This window comes from Ambystoma mexicanum, chromosome 8 (genome assembly GCF_040938575.1).
Source record: "Ambystoma mexicanum isolate Mex_15411 chromosome 8, UKY_AmexF1_1, whole genome shotgun sequence".
Taxonomy (NCBI): domain Eukaryota; kingdom Metazoa; phylum Chordata; class Amphibia; order Caudata; family Ambystomatidae; genus Ambystoma; species Ambystoma mexicanum.
In genome coordinates, this window is record NC_090929.1 from 1,011,210,953 (window position 1) to 1,011,230,275 (window position 19,323).

The 19,323-nt window shown below is 43.3% G+C and overlaps 1 protein-coding gene across 1 annotated transcript in view; it reads right to left on the minus strand.

Annotated features, from left to right (window-relative positions):
- The window catches only part of LOC138472655 (mucin-5AC-like), a 515,681-nt gene that overhangs the window by 144,131 nt on the left and 352,227 nt on the right, over positions 1–19,323 (minus strand). Inside the window, exon 8 of the mRNA XM_069610941.1 lies at positions 17,780–17,883. Within this exon, the coding sequence (XP_069467042.1) occupies positions 17,780–17,883 (104 nt within the window). The remainder of the gene's footprint in view (positions 1–17,779; positions 17,884–19,323) is intronic.

Sequence of the window (19,323 nt, forward strand, 5' to 3'; positions counted from 1 at the left end):
TTCCCATCTGTGAAAGGCACAGTGAGTAAAAGCAGTGGCTGCGAACTCTCAAGTGGTTAATAACCACTGAACAGGTTATCATGTCTGTTCTTGCGAGAGAGGGGCGCCCGCTACCTTTGTAAAACTATTTGTTAAGGAACCTGGGATTGGTAACCCTAGGTCTCCTGGGGGCAACCAGACTTGGTCTCCCTCTCACTGTGCTTAGAGAGGCATCAGGTTCACCTCACTGATGATCCCCAACAAGGGTGAAACACGTGTATGGGGTTGCTGGTGGTACTCTCGTTGAGATTGGAATTGCCATTGTATTTCGGTGCTGGACTGCCCCTGGGCAGGACAAAGACTGATATGCAAATGGATATTTCCCATCTGTGAAAGGCACAGTGAGTAAAAGTAGTGGCTGCGAACTCTCAAGTGGTTAATAACCACTGAACAGGTTATCATGTCTGTTCTTGCGAGAGAGGGGCGCCCGCTACCTTTGTAAAACTATTTGTTAAGGAACCTGGGATTGGTAACCCTAGGTCTCCTGGGGGCAACCAGACGTGGTCTCCCTCTCACTGTGCTTAGAGAGGCATCAGCTTCACCTCACTGATGATCCCCAACAAGGGTGAAACACGTGTATGGGGTTGCTGGTGGTACTCTCGTTCAGATTGGAATTGCCATTGTATTTCGGTGCTGGACTGCCCCTGGGCAGGACAAAGACTGATATGCAAATGGATATTTCCCATCTGTGAAAGGCACAGTGAGTAAAAGCAGTGGCTGCGAACTCTCAAGTGGTTAATAACCACTGAACAGGTTATCATGTCTGTTCTTGCGAGAGAGGGGCGCCCGCTACCTTTGTAAAACTATTTGTTAAGGAACCTGGGATTGGTAACCCTAGGTCTCCTGGGGGCAACCAGACGTGGTCTCCCTCTCACTGTGCTTAGAGAGGCATCAGCTTCACCTCACTGATGATCCCCAACAAGGGTGAAACACGTGTATGGGGTTGCTGGTGGTACTCTCGTTCAGATTGGAATTGCCATTGTATTTCGGTGCTGGACTGCCCCTGGGCAGGACAAAGACTGATATGCAAATGGATATTTCCCATCTGTGAAAGGCACAGTGAGTAAAAGCAGTGGCTGCGAACTCTCAAGTGGTTAATAACCACTGAACAGGTTATCATGTCTGTTCTTGCGAGAGAGGGGCGCCCGCTACCTTTGTAAAACTATTTGTTAAGGAACCTGGGATTGGTAACCCTAGGTCTCCTGGGGGCAACCAGACGTGGTCTCCCTCTCACTGTGCTTAGAGAGGCATCAGCTTCACCTCACTGATGATCCCCAACAAGGGTGAAACACGTGTATGGGGTTGCTGGTGGTACTCTCGTTCAGATTGGAATTGCCATTGTATTTCGGTGCTGGACTGCCCCTGGGCAGGACAAAGACTGATATGCAAATGGATATTTCCCATCTGTGAAAGGCACAGTGAGTAAAAGCAGTGGCTGCGAACTCTCAAGTGGTTAATAACCACTGAACAGGTTATCATGTCTGTTCTTGCGAGAGAGGGGCGCCCGCTAACTTTGTAAAACTATTTGTTAAGGAACCTGGGATTGGTAACCCTAGGTCTCCTGGGGGCAACCAGACGTGGTCTCCCTCTCACTGTGCTTAGAGAGGCATCAGCTTCACCTCACTGATGATCCCCAACAAGGGTGAAACACGTGTATGGGGTTGCTGGTGGTACTCTCGTTCAGATTGGAATTGCCATTGTATTTCGGTGCTGGACTGCCCCTGGGCAGGACAAAGACTGATATGCAAATGGATATTTCCCATCTGTGAAAGGCACAGTGAGTAAAAGCAGTGGCTGCGAACTCTCAAGTGGTTAATAACCACTGAACAGGTTATCATGTCTGTTCTTGCGAGAGAGGGGCGCCCGCTACCTTTGTAAAACTATAAGTCCTTTATTCTTTCCATCAGTTCCGCTAAAATGGCATAGGAACCCAAAGCCCTACAGTTGCTTCACCATGCAACGTACATATCCAGAAGAACAGTATACAGCAGTAGGCGATAAAGCCGCATTTACCAAAGATCGATGTGTTATCATACATGTGTTATTTACAAGATAGGCATGGCCATTAAGCTGGTACGTTTGGCTATTTTAAAAAAGTTTAGATGTTTGTGTATTCTTAATGCTCTGCCTAGTGCCCTGCCAACACGTGTTTCGACCAGCGGTCTTTATCAAGGCAAAAAAAATCAATCATTGATTTATTGATTTAATCAATTTTGATATGATATCCTGTTGTCAGTCACATTATAACGATCTCAATAAATTCTCCTCTGCTCTGGGAAAGTAGATTTTCAGTTCCATATTAAATGGATTTACTGGTAGTGATGAATGTTTACTCATATATCCTTTGTTCTCTGTGTGCCAAAATTATTAGCTCTCCGCGACTTTCCAAAACCAGCAAAACATGAAGATCCTTGAGCTAACCTGCTTGCTCAGTTAACTTTGGACACATTTTGAATATTGGTTTTAAGGCACTTGGTCTTATATGGAACAGCTTCTGACACTTTGGGTAATGTAAAAGAAGCACGGGATATGGGATTAGTGGGACCAGAGCAGATCAGAGAAACTGTGTTGCTTGTTGATAAGTTTGGAAATGTGTGGGGGTTTGTGTCCCACAGGGTGATCATCAGGAGGCTGGGATGCTTGATGCTTGAAGGTGCCCAGAGATGACATTGTAGCCCAAAGAGGCCACATATGCATGGGTAGGCTTTGGTGTGTTGGTCAGTGTGTAGTTTAAAGTTCAAGGAAAAGTTGAGGCTATAGCGTGTACATGGAAACATGTTATATTTGAAATGTTGAGTGGCAGGAGGAGGGTGGTGGGAGCTAGTGTGAAGACATGTGGCTGACCATCTACAAGGATGAGAGTTCTTTCTTAGTCACAGAATGAAACGATAAAAACGTAAAGGCAAAGGATGACTTTGCTAGCATCATGCAACATTCCAAACATTGCACAACGTAACATGGTATATCATGCTACAGAAAAACAAGGCATTGCATATGGTATGATTGAGGGTGTGAGTAAAGGCCCATGTTCATATGCATTGTCACTCACAGACTCTCAAAAATGTAAGAGAAAGAGAAAAGGGCTGTCTGCGGAAGGGGTGTCAGCGCTGCTGATGAGGAGGAGCACTGTGCCCTAACCCAGACCAGGCAGCCCACTATTACTGGCATGGTGTGTGAAGTGCGTGTGCTGAGGGCAAGTGTACAAGGCAGTCTGGGGAAGTGTGTGGGCTCTGTGAGCTCTGTTGAGGTCGCTACTTATTTTGGCATTTTGCTGTTGGTAAAACATTCCTACGTTATAGGGGCCTGGAGTTTCTTTTTTTTTATGTTCTCCATTCCATTAAGAGGTGTGCTGCCATAGCACTCCCTTTGTTTTACTAGAGTGTTGCTTGTGGCTCGGTGGTGTGGGACGGAGCAGGTCTTTGGCACATGTTTAATGATACCTACATGTGGGCCAAAGCTTAACGTGTGCATTATTGTAGCTATCACATGCGTGGACCTCCGCGAAGGGTGGGGCTTTTATGCCTTGGTGTCCAGTTCTCTCTGAAATGTTCATGCTTCGCTGTGGGCCATAGATTTGTGAAAGGTCATTATCCTAAGCGATAATGACCCCTCCAGATGTCTATGAGGCTATAATAGTGGTAGTAACAAATTATGTTTTGGAGTTTTGGGTGTGAAGTAGAAAACGTTAGCGCTCAGATACCTGAGGATTCGTAGCGCTATATAAATGCTAAATTATTATTATTATTATTATTATTATTATTATTATTATTATTATTATTATTATTATTATGTTAGTTTAATAATGAGAAAATAAATGGACAAACTCACTAAATTAAATGTGTTATTTTGTAGCATTCAAATAACAAGCTTTCTTCATAAGTTAAGCCCTTCAATTGAAAACTTGGTTAAACTGGAGTGGGTTTAACATGAGCGTGCATGAGGGGCGGGGGTGTAAAAGTCAAAGGTTTCTGTTTAAGAAAGTGTACGCATTTTCCCATGTCTTCCTAGGGAGAAGGTATCTTGTTGAAAGGCATCTTGCCCCTAAATTGCATTGTTGTTTCCCTGTCTACTTTTGGAATCAGAATGTTCCGACAGCAGTCAACAGCAGTAGTTATTGACTGCAATCTGAACATTATGATTGGCTAAGTGGAGGTCAATATTTATCTTCATGTACTAACTGCCCTTAATGCCCGTTATCTGTGAGCATGTAAGCTGGCTGAGACACCGATCAAGATTTTACATCTATTGTTTGTTATCCACCAACAGAGTGGGCCCAAGTTATACAATATTTGTGGATGTCTCAGACATTTATGTTGAAATAGCAATTATTAACTTTATAGCCAGTCAGGAGACTATATTTTTTTGTATAGATCTTTTCAACTATATTTTACAATTGTTTTATTATTGTATATAATTATTGATGTATTAGCTGTTTTTATGTTAATTATACGTTTTAATAGTGTTAGATTTAGGTTCAGTATCTTTTTTGTGTGGTTATTAGCTGTTGCATGGCATCTAGTTGCCATGATCTTTTACCTGTTTGTATTTTTTTAAGATGTCCAAATCTAAGGCTAGATGTTCGCTGCCTCTAGCGCATACCCCTCAAAGGTCTTTGATGATCTCTTGTCTAATAACAGAAACTAACAAACGTATTAGTACATTGAAACATTACTGTTAGATTTGTGTAATGATAACTCTGCTCAACCTAACAAAGGCAACTTAAATGTTAAGCTTTGAAGAGTGGTTTGGGTGTAACCTTTACACAGACCGCTTTTAACTTTCTTACTAAATTGAAGACAGTCGATGAGAAAGATATTATTAGTATATTCAATGACAATAATGTTGTTATCTCGGATATTAACGTGCCTAATAGTAGTAGAATTGTGGATCTGCTTCATCAATTTGAAATATCAAGAGGTTTGAACGAGAAGGATGGCAAGCACTTCTCTGTCTTACAATTGAAATCAATGTCCTCAATGAACAAGTTCCTAATGTTTCATTAGCTGACATCCCCTCCTGACATGATCTTATTGGTAAAAGCATATTTTTTGAATCAATCATTTCCTACCACTTTCCTCCTTACTCATTCGTGCGGAAGCTGCCGCAGTCAAAGGTAACGCCAAGACATTGGCATGCTTCAATAAGCATATTGGTTCTGCTGAAATGGGGATTAAGAATTGTAATGATAATGCCAAGGTGTCCCCCAGTGAGAAAGCACTACTGCCTCACTCACTCTAATGACTCCATGGAACGGCAGCTCTGATAATAATGTTGCTGCGCGAGATAATCAATCTGACTTGCACAGGACCTGCCATAAGTCTGTAAAATATCTACCTTTTGCTACTTCTCTGGATACTTAGGCTTATTATACCATAGTGTTGGAGCAATTATACTGAGTGTATTTGTTCAAAGGGGATATAGGGAGGCTGTCCTCCGGTATTATGGCTCGCCAATCGACAATACAGACATTCATGATAAACTCCCTGCTAATATGTTGCTGAATCCAACTAACTCAAAAGTTAAACTGATAACCACTTTCACAGCTGTTAAACCTACTGCTCAACCAAGTTATACGAATAAAAGATTACACTGTCCTGAGTTGGTCAACATACAAGTTAATCCTTTGGAGGGCAGAGACGGTTTACTTTTGGTCATAGAAAGTCGTGCTGCCACTCATGCTCCATCATCAAGTTTGGCCAGTAGACATACAAATAGCTTCAAGGCTGACCCTTGAACAGCTTCAAGAACATCTATTGTCCACCATAGGCAAAACAAACATGATCTTGTCCTGGAGTGATCGCTCAACCTTTTACTTATGTGTGGTTTTCCTGGCCTAACAAAAGGATAATTTGAGAATAAATCAAGCCTTATTACCAAGTCGAACCACTGGCTGAGACATGTCAAGGGCTGGTTGTCAATTACATACAGTGATATTCTTAAGGCAGAATGCTTCAGTGTGGATGATTGTTATGATGCTTTCAAACTTACTTTGGTGAATAACTTTTGGGAGGAAGGACTCTTGGGCAGTTAATATAGAACCATGCCTCCTCAGGACCCAAACATCCAGGTTAAAGCTGTGCCTATGATGGTGGCTGGTAGGCCCTGTATTGATCAAATAGTCAAATAGGCAACAGATCCCTGGTAAATCGGCCTGGGTTCGACAGAGACGTGTCTGAATCTCATTTTCATGGATTTGACCAGTGCTTTTGAATGGGTGAACACATCCATGTTGTGGCAGGTGCATATTTTCACAGATGGTCTTAATAATCACAAGACTCAAATAGATGAGTTAAGGGTTTTTATTAAGAGCAGTCTATAATTGACTTCCCCATGCACGTGGGGTTGCTGCTGGACATGTCCAAAGGATAGTCCCCCAACCTCCCATGGGCTGCCCACACCATAACCCATGCTTCTTTGTCACCCAATGTTAGCATGAGTCCTAGAGACCAATGACCCCTAGTGTCTAACATTTCCATCCACGGTTCCTTCTCTAAGAATTCCACAAGAATGTTACCAATGCTGTTTCTGAATGATGCCTGCAAAACACCCGAACACTCCTTTCCCTGATCTTCCCTTCCTTCTCAATACTCTGCTCTCTGCTTCTGCTCTTCTCTCATCTCCCCTTCATCTCTATCCATGTCTCTGCCCTCTCCCACATTCTCCCACTACTCGCTTCAGTCTTGGCACTCAGTCCTCTCTCATCGCATCCTTCTTACCCACTCTGGTTTTCTCACTCCCTCTCTCTCACTCTCTGTATTTCTCCCACCTCTCTCCTTATCTGTCCCTCCGCTCTCATACTCCTCTCTTCTCTATCTCTACCACTCCCCTCCTCCATAAACTACTTCCTACTACTTCCAACCTTCCCCTCTACAATCTCTTTTTCTCTCTCATAATCTGTCTCTCTCTCTCTCTCTCTCTCTCTCTCTCGCTCTCTCTCCTCTCTCGCTCCCCATCATCTACATCCTCTTTGCTCTCACCCTATACTAACCCCTTCTACCCTGTATACCTCCCCTCACATATTCCCTCACATTTGTAGGAAACTCTTAATACTGTGTAACAATCTTACACACAACACTTCAACTGAATGCCCATCTGGCTTCTCAACTTTCTCTTTATCGTTCCACTCCACATTCCGTCTTTTGCCTGGTCACTTGGTCTACCGCCACACACTCTGACCTCACCTGAACACCTTTCACTGTGTCTCTCTTTTGCGGGTCTTTTTTTACCCATGTTTTCCTGTTTCTGTTCTTACCTCCATGTCCCATTGGTTCTGTGCCCCATCTGACTCCAATGCCCAATCTCCATCTATCTTTTTCCCAGGGTTATATAATCCCCATCCCCTTTTGGCACACAGTGATTCAAAGATTCGCTGTTAGTTACCCCGTTGTACATGGGGCCAGCGTTCCTCCTCTCCAGACCAGCAGTAAGTCATTCTTCTTTATTTCGACCAGTGTCACAGTGTTAGAATCTGCTGGGAAGCGTTGAGGTACTCCCATGGGACTCTGGGCTCTTCTGGTACCACATGGTATGCTGGTCCTTGTAGTTCTCAAATAAAGCAAAGAGAACTCGGCCAGAATTAAGGGTGCAAGGTACTGGGTGAATGAAAGTGGTACCCGAATCACCAGTGAATGCACATACAGTGGTTTCAGGGACTGGGGCCCTCCCAACTCCATATGTCCCAAATAGAGGTGTTAAAGATGTTAGAAGACGAGGATATAAGTAGGCTTCAGCATAAGTTATTGAAGGCCTCTTTGCAGGGAGAGGTGATGGACCTGTTTGAGCACATTCAGTCAGGTATTTGCCAAATTGCCCTCCCAGCTCAGTGAGGGTAGATGCCCCCTGGTTCGACTCTGAATTCAGGCATTTGAAGTGGGCAATTCACGTAGCTACGTGTCAACATAAGACTACGACAGGCCACCTCTTTCTGTGTAAGAAACTGCTTAGGGAAAGCAATACTTGTTTGTGGAGGCCCAATGGGACATGCTGGACAAGTCTGTGAAAGATAATCAACCAAAAGAATTCTGGAGTCTAGTGTCGAAGGGATTTGCGGCGTTGTGGCAAGAGACACCGGTGCCATTGACTCAGAATGATGGGTCTCTCATTTTGAGGAGATTCTGTGGGAACCCGAAGCAGGGGCCTGCAGTTCGCCGAACTACTTAATCGAGGCAGAAGCGGAACAACCTCTGGGTTTTACGCTGGCTGAAATCGAAGCCCAACTAAAAACTTAAAAAAAGGCAACGCCCCGGGCCCAGATGGCCTTAGACCTGAAATGTATGGGGAAGAATGTGATTGGTGTGCACCAGTTTTGGTTCAGGTATATAATCGCTAGTCAGTTTAAATGCCCCCCCCCCACCCCCACTCCATTACATGGCAAAGGAGTTGGATTGTTCCTTTATTCAAAAAGGTGATTTTTAGACCCTCACTCTGATCGTCCCATAGCATTGGTGGATGTGTCTTATAAGATGTATGCAGCGTGCCTGGTAGAGAGACTGTATGCTTGGGCTTATGAGAATCACGTGGTCCCAAACACGCAAGCAGGATTTCGCAAAGGATGCTCGACAACAGATCAGTGTTTTATTTTACACACGACTGTCACGAAATATGTAAGGAGACAGAAGTCTCGGCTTTTTGCAGCATTTCTTGACTTGTCTAAGGCGTTTGATTCTGTAAGCCAAGTGTTATTGTAGAAGAAGATATTGGGGTTCCATCTGGACTTTTGGCAGCGACTAAGGCTTTATACAGAGACTCCAGCATATCTGTCAGAGGTGATGGGCAGTGCGGCTATCCAAGGGAATTTATTAGTAATAGAGGGGTGAAAGAAGGCTGCCCTTTGGCCCCACTTTTATTTCTCACTACTTCTGTGTGACCTTAATCCTATGGCTGTACAGACATCTCTAATTCCCCCCTCCTTAAATGGGGTTCAGCTAAGGGCATTGTTACATGCAGATGATACGATGCTGCTAGACTTAACCCCCAAAGGTTTGCAGTTAAGTTTGGATTATGCCAACACATACTTTAAATATCACGGGTTGGCAATAAATCTTGCTGGTTTTTGCCACAGAAATGAAGTGCCCCCCTAATTGGTCAATTGAGAATCAACGGCTAGAGGTAGTGCAGGAATAGAAATACCTAGGCCTGCTTTTTTCCAATGACGGGTCTTGGAAAAATCACATGAGCTCTATTTCTCAGCAGGCTGTAGTGGATCTGGGCGGACTTATGCGTTTTTACCATCAATTTGGAGTGAAACACCTGGATAAATGCCTACAGGTAATGCAGGCCAAGATTAATACAACGATTCTCTGTGGGGCAGAAGTATGGGGTGTGTATCATGTACCCCTCTAGAAAAAGCACAAAATAAGGGCCTTGCATGTAGTAGGTTTACCTCCAAATACTCCAGCAGACGCCCTACGCTATGAATTGGGTGTGGTTAACATCACCCTTTTAGCAGAGCAGCACTTTCTGGACTTCTTTTTAAAATGTTTATATACTCCTTTACCAAAAACTAATCTTTCTACGGCGGCATCGGAACTCAGCAAATATCCAAGTAAAGTCAATGAAAATGGGTTCACGAGCGGGCGGAGCCTAATGTGCCGTTGGAGATTGATGGTTGTGGAAGCACGGGACGTGCATTTAAAATCTTTTTGCAAATCTTTAATTAAAAAAAGGGCAGCCGCGATTAAAGATGGAGCTTTTCTAGAACGAGCGGTTACGCTTCCCTCTTTGAGATTTTACGATCCGGCCCCAGTGCTCCCGAAATCCTCACCATCAATAGTTAGACTACATGCTCATGATAGCCGTAGCAAGCGAGAGTACCACGCTTAAGATTAGAGAACATGTGTCCCTTTGGATTGGGTTGTGGGGGCGGAGGGAGGATCTTGAGCATTTCTTAATAGTCTGCAGGTTTACAATTCACATGAGGAAATGCTGGCTTAGGCAGCATTTTAATCAGAATAGTATAAGAACATGGATCAGGCAATACATTTTAATGAATAGTAATGATGGCAAATTCTTAGCAGATGTAGCTAATTTTATTAAGGAAGCTTTTAAAGTATGAAATATTTTATGGAAGATGGGAATTCAGTTTTCTATGTTGTTTTACTGTTTATAGGTTAGGACTTTGTATTCTATACGATTCTATTGTATGTATTGCTGTGATTTTCATTGTGCTAATGGATGCAATGTCCGATTAAAATGTATTTCTCTCTCCCAGCTCCCTCACCCGCCACTGGGGTAGTATCGAATTTAGCATGTACCCTAGTAAGCCACCTACCCAGGTGGGGAGGGGTTCCTTTCCCCTGATAGGGTCAAGTCCTTGACCCTGGCACATTATAAATATGGCCGTTGACTCCCAGATTTTCAGTCTGTTCATTCAACTGTATATTGACATTAAGGCCTTTGTGATTTGTATCAAGAATGGTGCTCTCCCAAACACAATCAGGATCAGACGCCATGTCAGGAAGGGGTGTGTGGTGGCACCACTCCTTTTTAATCTCTGCCTTAATGGGCTTGAACACCATCCGTCCAGTGTTACCAATGATGGTAACATCTTTTCTTGCCTATGCAGACAATGTTGTCATGTTAGGTAGAATCTCTACGGCTTTGGAAAAGTTGTTGGCTAGTTTTACAAATGTCATGTCCATAAGGAACATGCTGTTAAATACATCAAAATCACACATTATGGCTTATCAGAATAAATTAAAAAAGATTTACGGTGTCATTATAAGGTTTTTGGTAAATCAGTGGTAAATCTGCTGAATTGCCGCCAACATAATTTACCATTACCGCCACTTGTTCACGTAGGTTTACCATGGGATTACGAGTGGTGGTAAGGTAGTGTAATTCCTCTTTCTGGAGTCCATAGGACTCCATGGGGATTGCAGCAGATTTACTGTGAGCGATAATTCCGCCAGAGTACACCCCGCCGATTGCTGGAGGAAAAGTGGAGGATTTAACTCGAACCTTTTGCTGGTGGTGAATCCTCCACTTTCCCTCCAAACTCGGAATTCAATGGTGTGGTAAAAACAGTGGTAATTCTGTCATCATCAAAAGATGTGGCAGTAAGAAAATGACCACCACTGTTTTACTGCATTAATGACAGCCTCCAATTGTCTATTGTTTCTCAGTTTGATTTCTTATTCTTTTCTTCTTCAACATACCTGGAGGCAAAAAATGTATCTGGTATTTTCTCGTGTTAAAGAGGTACTGCCGCCTGAGCTAAGAGTAGAAACTAACTACCGTTCTTTCTGAAAGGCACTCAAAACATGGCTCTTTGTGTAAGAACTACCGCCCATCCACACCACCTGGAACCAGGACCTGTCAAGCCTCACCCCCAGGCTTCCTCTCTGCCCTCTCTTGTTTATCAGCAAGGCCCTCTTCCCTTAGCTCGCTGCCCCCTCCTCCCCCCAAATGTGTGTTTCTTCTCTTGTTTCTGTCTCTCTTTGCTGCTTGTCCTTTTCTGTTAAGATGTATGCAACGTGTATGCAACAGCGCCCTGGTGCCCTTGGGCTTGGGCCCTTTACAAATGCAAATAAATAAATAACTAAATAAATGAAATAGTTCAGGTATTTTGCGGTTAGTCTGGCGCTAGAGCTCTGTTGCCTAGCTTGAAAGCGTGTGACACAAAGTCTATTGAGATTGCTAGGTATATCTCCGGCGTGTGCGCTACTGCCCTGGTTGCAGTGTTGGATCTAGCGGAAGGTAAATTCTTAAAGCATCTCTTGGGTGTGCCTACTTGAACATCTTAGCATCTCCTATATTTGGAAACCAAGCTGACCCCCCCATAAATTAAACTTGATTTAATTCAGGTCTTATCATGGTAATATATATATGGACCAATGATAGAGTGGTTCTAAATAAAATAACTTAATGATATATTGGGCCTCATTACGACTCTGGCGCTAAGGGGTTAACAGCGCCGTAAAAGGCTGTGGCGCCGTTAACTCCTTAGCGCCTTACTACGAGGTCCCTTTGCGGGACCCGACCTGAACGGCTGGTCTGGACATGCCGTTAAAGTAGGGACCCGCAAAGGGACCTTGATGGCAATTACGGTACCGCAATTTGCGGTACCGTAATTGCCGCCTTCCCCATTCCCATTGAGCCCTATGGGGCAAAAATGGGAATGGGGACATGCCATGGAGAAAGGGGGAATTACCGCCCCGCCAACCTTGGAATGGGATGGTAATTCCCCCTTTCTCCATGGCGGACTCCGGCATGGACCATGGTGCTAATAGCACCATGGTTTAGCGCCGGAGTCCTAATGAGGGCCATTGTCACTAGATAATTCCTTTCAATCAAATTGGCTAATTGATGGCAACAATGTATTGTATTCTCTTAATCTGATCCATCCGTTCGACAATACCTCTGTAATTACTAAAACAGGCTAGTCTGTTTTGTAGAAGCTTGGTATAGTAATTATGATCAAAGAAATATTGAGGAAGAACGTGACAAGCAAAATGTTCAGGGTTATTTACCTTTTTACGTTGTTTTCTAAAAGGGACCATGACACTAACTTGACATCTGCCAGTAATTAGAGTGCTTATCTTTAGATCATGCTTGTGCGTCTGAATAAATCACCTTTAGCTTTGAATCAGATGGTATGGTCTGCTGGTCGACTCTCCACATGCCATGTGACAACAGATTGACCGGAACTAACTCAAGGTTATACCTCCAAACTCGTAATCAGGCCTTCGTTTTTTGGTCAGGCTCTGAGCAGTCAAATTCCCAGGAACTACCCCATATTCTTCTTGACTAATTGGACATACCATTTCGTCCAGCTTAGCTCATATGCGTGAAAGGTCAGCGCATCATCTTATTTGCCATCCAAAGATTAACATTCAAAATTCTTTGTGCATCATCTAGGTATCTTTATGTAAGGGAATTGCTTTCATGAGTCACACCTGCTCACAGAAAGAGTTATAGCTCCCTGTTGGTTTAGACATATATGTGTCTAGCTAGTCAACAGAGAATATCAGATGTTTGCAAGATGTGGCTATTGTTTGGGATTTCACCCTTCACAGCGGTGTAATCTTGAAGCATCTATCGCCTTTTGTGTTGTCTTTTTTTGACGAGATAACAATTCACAACAAGGTGGCACAGTCCGTCACTCGCAGGCGGTCCAATAGTCTGCTTCCTCCTGCTGAGGATGACTGTGGGCCATGATCACTCAGGTTGGTCTATACACTATTCATTGCAGCTGCCCGCCATCTTCCAATAATGTACACATGCTGTGCATCACTGCCAACAGATCTCCTTCCTCAAATGCAGCTCAACGAGGAAGATTGCGTACCTGTGTTTCACAAGCCAATAGGTTCATGTCACAGGCCCCAGAGCCAGCAATACAGGGGCATTCTGACAACCACAGTCTCATCCACCACGAAATGAGCATGCAGTGGAACCCGTAACAGCCAGGTAAGTATCTTACGAGGCCATGAACTTAATAGCCATCACAGGCACTGGTGTGGACAAGTTATGCCTGGTAACATTCCAATCCCCTTGGAGGATATGTGCTGAACCAGGGAGTAGATCTGAAAAGCACAAATGGCCCCAAATCTCTGGCCTGGTTACATGCTGAATGAAGCCAGCACAGGAGTAGTGCCAGCGAAAGATGGCTTAAATATATTTCTCACCATGGTGTCGCCAGTTTCCAAGCTTTCGTGGTATCATCAGAGTGCCAATAACTGAGATAATACTACATCAATCCAGTAAAGTCACAATGTCAATAACACATTTAACTCTCTTCTGAAACCTTTGGTCTAGGTAGAACAGTAAAGCAGAGGTAAAGGACCCATACGTTATGAGTTTCAGAAAACACAGTCTAGACAGTGTCCTTCGCTGCTTCTGTAATTTTGAAATGTAGAAGCTCCAAAAATAGCATCTGATACTCTGAGGCTATATCTGCATGTTAGTAAGGCATGCAAATAATTTGGGGGTTGTCTTGTCGTAGGGGTCCTCTCATACCCCGAATTGAAAAGCCTGTGGAACCACAAAGACTAGTCTGTGCAACAACATTCTTTCAACACAGCAACAAAAGAAAGGAAATTGAGTACGGAATTGGGATCAATAGGAGTGGTCACTGAGTGTGACCGACTGCCGCTATTTGCTTTCAAAAGCAGTGCAACCATCGTACGGAATGGAGCAATTCCTCCATCATTGATAGGTGTGTGTTATGTGCTTTTTCCAAAGAAGGTGACATCTTTCAATATCCACAGTTAAAGTTGATTGACCAAAAATGTAATTTATTTAAATGGGTGTTATGGAAAAGCATGCATCTGAAATAAAAGCTAGTAACTATCGGCATAGGTGAACACAAATCAACAGTAAAAGTAAAGACTACCCATGTGCCTATGCATCAGGAAATTGATCAGATAGATGTCTAATTTAAAAGTCTTGTTCTAGAAGTATGACATGTTATTAGACCCGGGGATTGAACCTATGTTTCTCTGTGTTGTTGTTTTGTTTCCAAGGCGAGAATGTTGCCCCTGTGCTATCCTCCCAAGATTGGAAGCAATTAAACTGAAAGTAATTAAACTATAAGAGGTATCAAACGATGTGGAACAGACGCTCACACAGGGAACAGAAGTTAATCATGTGCATATGATTACATGCATTGGGACTTAATGAGCTAGCGGAATGGCCTATGCTGCGTATATCAAGCCAACTATAAATAGTTATGTTATTCATTGTATAGAAAATATGCAGACATGCGTGAAAAAGGATACAAACTGGTTTCTGTTGAATGTGGCTAAGTGGGATACCCCCCCTAGTTAGTTGTAACCAGCAAAAAGAAGACAAAAAAGAGAAACATCAAAAAAAGAAATAATGAGCACCCTGATTTTGTGTACACCATCTCCTAAATACACATATAACTAACCTTGATAAATTAAAAAGATGAAGCTGAAATCATGGCCGTGTAATGATGCTTTTGGCAAATCGAGTGAAGTTAGATGTAGGAAATCAGAAAATGATCAGACCATAATTAATTAATCTTTTATAACAAATGTATCATTTATATCACACTTAATACCGTCGGACAGTGTTTAAGCACAGGAACAGGTTCTGAACCTGTGTTGCTCTGCTTTGTCTTGCCCCTGAGCTATTCTTCCAGCCCAGGCAATGGCTCTTATAACAATGACTTTTCCAGCAAAACAATGCTCCAAATAATAAGATTGTAGTTACTTGTCTCGGGGGGATAGCTCAGTGGCAACGTGCTCGCCTTGGAAGCAAGACCGCAGCAACACAGGTTTGAGCCCCGCGTCTGTTCTTAGAAAGTTCTGGGTATTAAGCGCATTATAAATAACCAATCATATCATACTGTATGATCACTTTTCTGCCATTAAATAAACAATCAAAATTTCAGAGAACAAAGTATTTCAATCTTGGAAATCCAAGGAGGGAGGCCAGGTTAGTTCTGCTACGCTAAAATTCCCATGCTAAGACAACCGGGGTCGAAAGAGATGTTTCAAAGTTGACCAATTATAAATAAATCTGCTCGTTCCAACGTGGCATAAAATGCTGAAAAATACTAGGAATATCGAAACGGGTCGAGAATTAAGAGCAGTTTCGAGTTAAAGTATTGTTCCAGACATATCATAGTGCTCATTGGGTGGGTTATAGAAATGGTCCGGCTTCCATGCTTGTATTACACATTCTAGATACTGGTGGTGAAGGTACAACAGGCCTTCTCTTGTTTTATATGAGCACAAAAACAAACACAGAAGCTCTGAAATAGAGTACCCTGAGCCTTCTAAAGGCCACAAAGAAAGAAGATGGGAACTCAAAGGGGGACCCATTATAGCTTTAGCTAAACTCTGAATATTTAGTCCTCGAATAATATTCAGGGTTTAATCTAGCTACAATCAGAGGTGGATGAAAAACTATAGGGGAGAGTGCTCATAATGTCGTCTGCGTACCAATGGCACATATGCACTGTTTATATGTGGATGTCATGCATGACGGAGTTAGCAGCATCTTTGAGGGTTGTTGCCTGCTATTCATGTTAGGATTTGTGTTGTTTAGGAGTCATCCTTTTGTAGAAAGAACTGTTTTGCAGATCCATAGCCCAGTACAAATGAATGTGACATTAGTGTGTTGGCAACCATCCTAAACAATACACGCCAAAGTACAATGCCATAGGGTCTCATTTAACATGTTTGGAAATTATTTAGATGCATGTCTATTGAGTACTGTTCAACATGTTAGCTTAGTTCTAACCACAACATTAAGGACACAGAACATCACAGGGACAAGACGCCCCCACACATATAAAACCTGTAGATGTTGCAGGTTTAATAAACACACGTCCACCTTAACTTATGTTAGTTGGACATTATTCCCACTGGAAATACCACCAAACTTGTAATGAGGCCTTTGTGATTTTACCCCAGTTCCCGCTAGTGATGTGCACATGTAGAGTTTACCGCTCATCTTGTTCAGATATGGGCCTGTACATTCGTTATGGAGGGTGTTCATAATTGCAAAGAAAAACCTGCCAAAGGGAATAGAAGACCAGGACAAAAGGATTGCGAGCAGATTTCACAGCGGATTGACCCGCCTCCTGGATTGATTTCCTTTTCATGGAATTCAGCAGGAGGGTTGAACCTGGGACCCCAAATATTGAGCTGAATGGTGGCCCAGTACAAGTAAGAGCAGGCCTCCATTTGGAGCTGTAGGAGTTCCGGGTGAGGGGTAGGCTGAGGCAGTGATGAGGATGCCATGCCGAGCAGGAGGCAGAAGGTTAGGAAGTAGGGATGCTTTGTGGGGCTAGGGGTGGAGGGGAGGTTGGGTGAGGCTGGATGCGTGGTGGGGGCCATTGAGAGAGATCGGAGGGAAAGGGAGGTGCGTGTGCAAGGGTGAACTGGGAATCATTTACACAGTCACCCGTATTCCACATGTTCAGCAAGCCCAACGCTTTTCCTATACGGACATTTGGAAATACCACACAAAAGAGGCCCAGGGTGCAGAGGCCTAGCAGCAATCTCAAGAGCTCCCCATATGCCAGTCGGGCGTGTGGGGTACAAGGCCAGAGAGGAGAAGGTGCCTGGGAGGTATAGCACCTATTCACAGGGGCAAGTGGAGAATAGCTGAGTCATTAAATCCAGTTTGGTGAGGGTGTCCTAGAGGCAGGACTTGGTAGGGTGGGGTTCGACAAGTGGGGTTTCAGGGAGTGCTGTTCAAAGGAAGCATATAGGTAATTTATAATTGTTATTTTATAATTTACTTAATACCAGCGAGTGGTTGCTAAGAGCAGATCGGGATTCGAACCTGTGTTACTCTACATTGTCTTGCTTCCTAGACAAATGCGTGACCCTTGAGCAATCCTTCCTCACCAATATGGGAGCGTTCTATTTAACTTGAAACTAGGGAGAAAAGACTTGAGCATATGTAGACCCCTTTCATGAGCTACAGCGTTAGTTCCTATTTTTTGTGGTGAATGTTTGCTTTTTCTTCTTTCTCTCTTCCTGAGCCTGCATCTTCCCACACTACTTTGCCTACTTGGCTCTTGCAGTAGTGCACAACGACAATGGTGTTGTGAGTTTTAATTTCGAGTGTTGGTCCTTTCCCTGTTTCTCATGAAGTCTGCATAGAAAAGTAATGTCAGATCGAACTTTGATCCACAGACTTACTTCCATGTACCTTAGAGGATTTATGCTTCTGTACTGAAGTAAAGAAAATACACTATTTTTAAATAGAAGAAAACACAAAAACAGTACGTGTGAAGGTTATTAAAAACCGCGCTTTTTACCTGCACAGAAGTCCATTGAGCACGTGAAGCGAACTTGATAATCTTGGCAGAACCTCCCATTTTGGTCTTTGTTGACACAGGCAAAGCCATTAAATGCATCAAATCTACAAATGCAAATATTCAATGATTAGACAGTCAATATCCGGCTGTTGTGGTCTCTTGGCACTATTTCTTTTAAGCACTATGAATGACACACGCACACATATGTGTGCCCATCCTATGTGGATTCCTTTCTCCTTCTCTACTATACATCATTCAGTGAACTTTTTTATTGAACACCTGCTCATTTATATTTCGAGCTTGTATTCCAGGGTCTGCACATTGTATCTACAAGCCAAAATGATCGTGATACTAATGCTAGGTAACACGTTGTATGATAATGATACGTCAACGAAATTCTATATTGCTACGTTTCATTCTGCATGTGGGCGTAGCATAAATATTCAATAACATAACATACCCATTTCGATAGACCTGATCAAGTGTACAAAAGCAATAAAACATCTTGAGATATCATCACTCAATGACATGTGCTAGTCCCCATTTTCATTAGCACACCTCGTGTAATAAAAGCACAAAACCAGAGAAATAAAACGATTGGCAGAAAAGAAGGTCGTTTCAATGTGTAAAATACATATTTTTCTCGTGCGAATGAGCATGAAAGACATGCCAGTAAACACTCTTCATCTTCTTATACATGTATTCAGGAAAAGATGGGGAGTTTGGCCCAACATTGGTAAACGACTGATAAGAAGCTACATTTCTCTAACCCCCAACCTACATAAGCTTTTTTTTTGGGTTTTGACTCACACATGTCCTCCTGAGGTAATGGGTAGTATGTTACTGCTGATGGAAATTAGAAGTGACCATGAGTTGTACTCATACTAACCTTTCTGTAATGATGGCTGTGAGTTTCTACTACACCATGCACTCAGGGAAAAACATTTTTCATCACTCTACTTCTCAACTTTTGTTGGAATCTGCACTTAAGTTAACTCTCGCGAATTTCCTCATTCGCTGCAGCACACACTGTTGACAATGTTCATACCTTTTCCCTGTGCTCCTTGACCTCATGAAGGACATTCTCCTTAACCAGGATAGAGCAAACGGCTTCCCTCTCACTACAACCACCTGTACGCAGGGCTCAAGTCGAGTGCACCGCGGGAGGATAGCTCAGGGGCAAAGTGCTCGCCTTGGAAACAACAGGACACGGAGCACCACAGGTTCGATCCCTGGGTCCGCGCTTAGAAACCTCTGGGTATTAAGCGCGTTATAAATATAACACCGAAATGGTGTTCGGTGTCCTCCCACTTTTTCAGAGGGTGATGTGTAAAACGTCAAACATTGGGCCTCATTGCACGGTAGGCGGAGGACCAAGGTGCTATTCCATGCCGGTAAAATACCGGCACCACCTTGGTGGAAAGGGGAATTACCGCCCTATTCCAAGGTTGGCGGGGCGGTAATTCGCCCTTCCCCATTCCCATTTTTGCCCCATAGGGCTCTGTGGGAATGGGGAAGGCGCTAATTACGGTGCCGCAAATTGC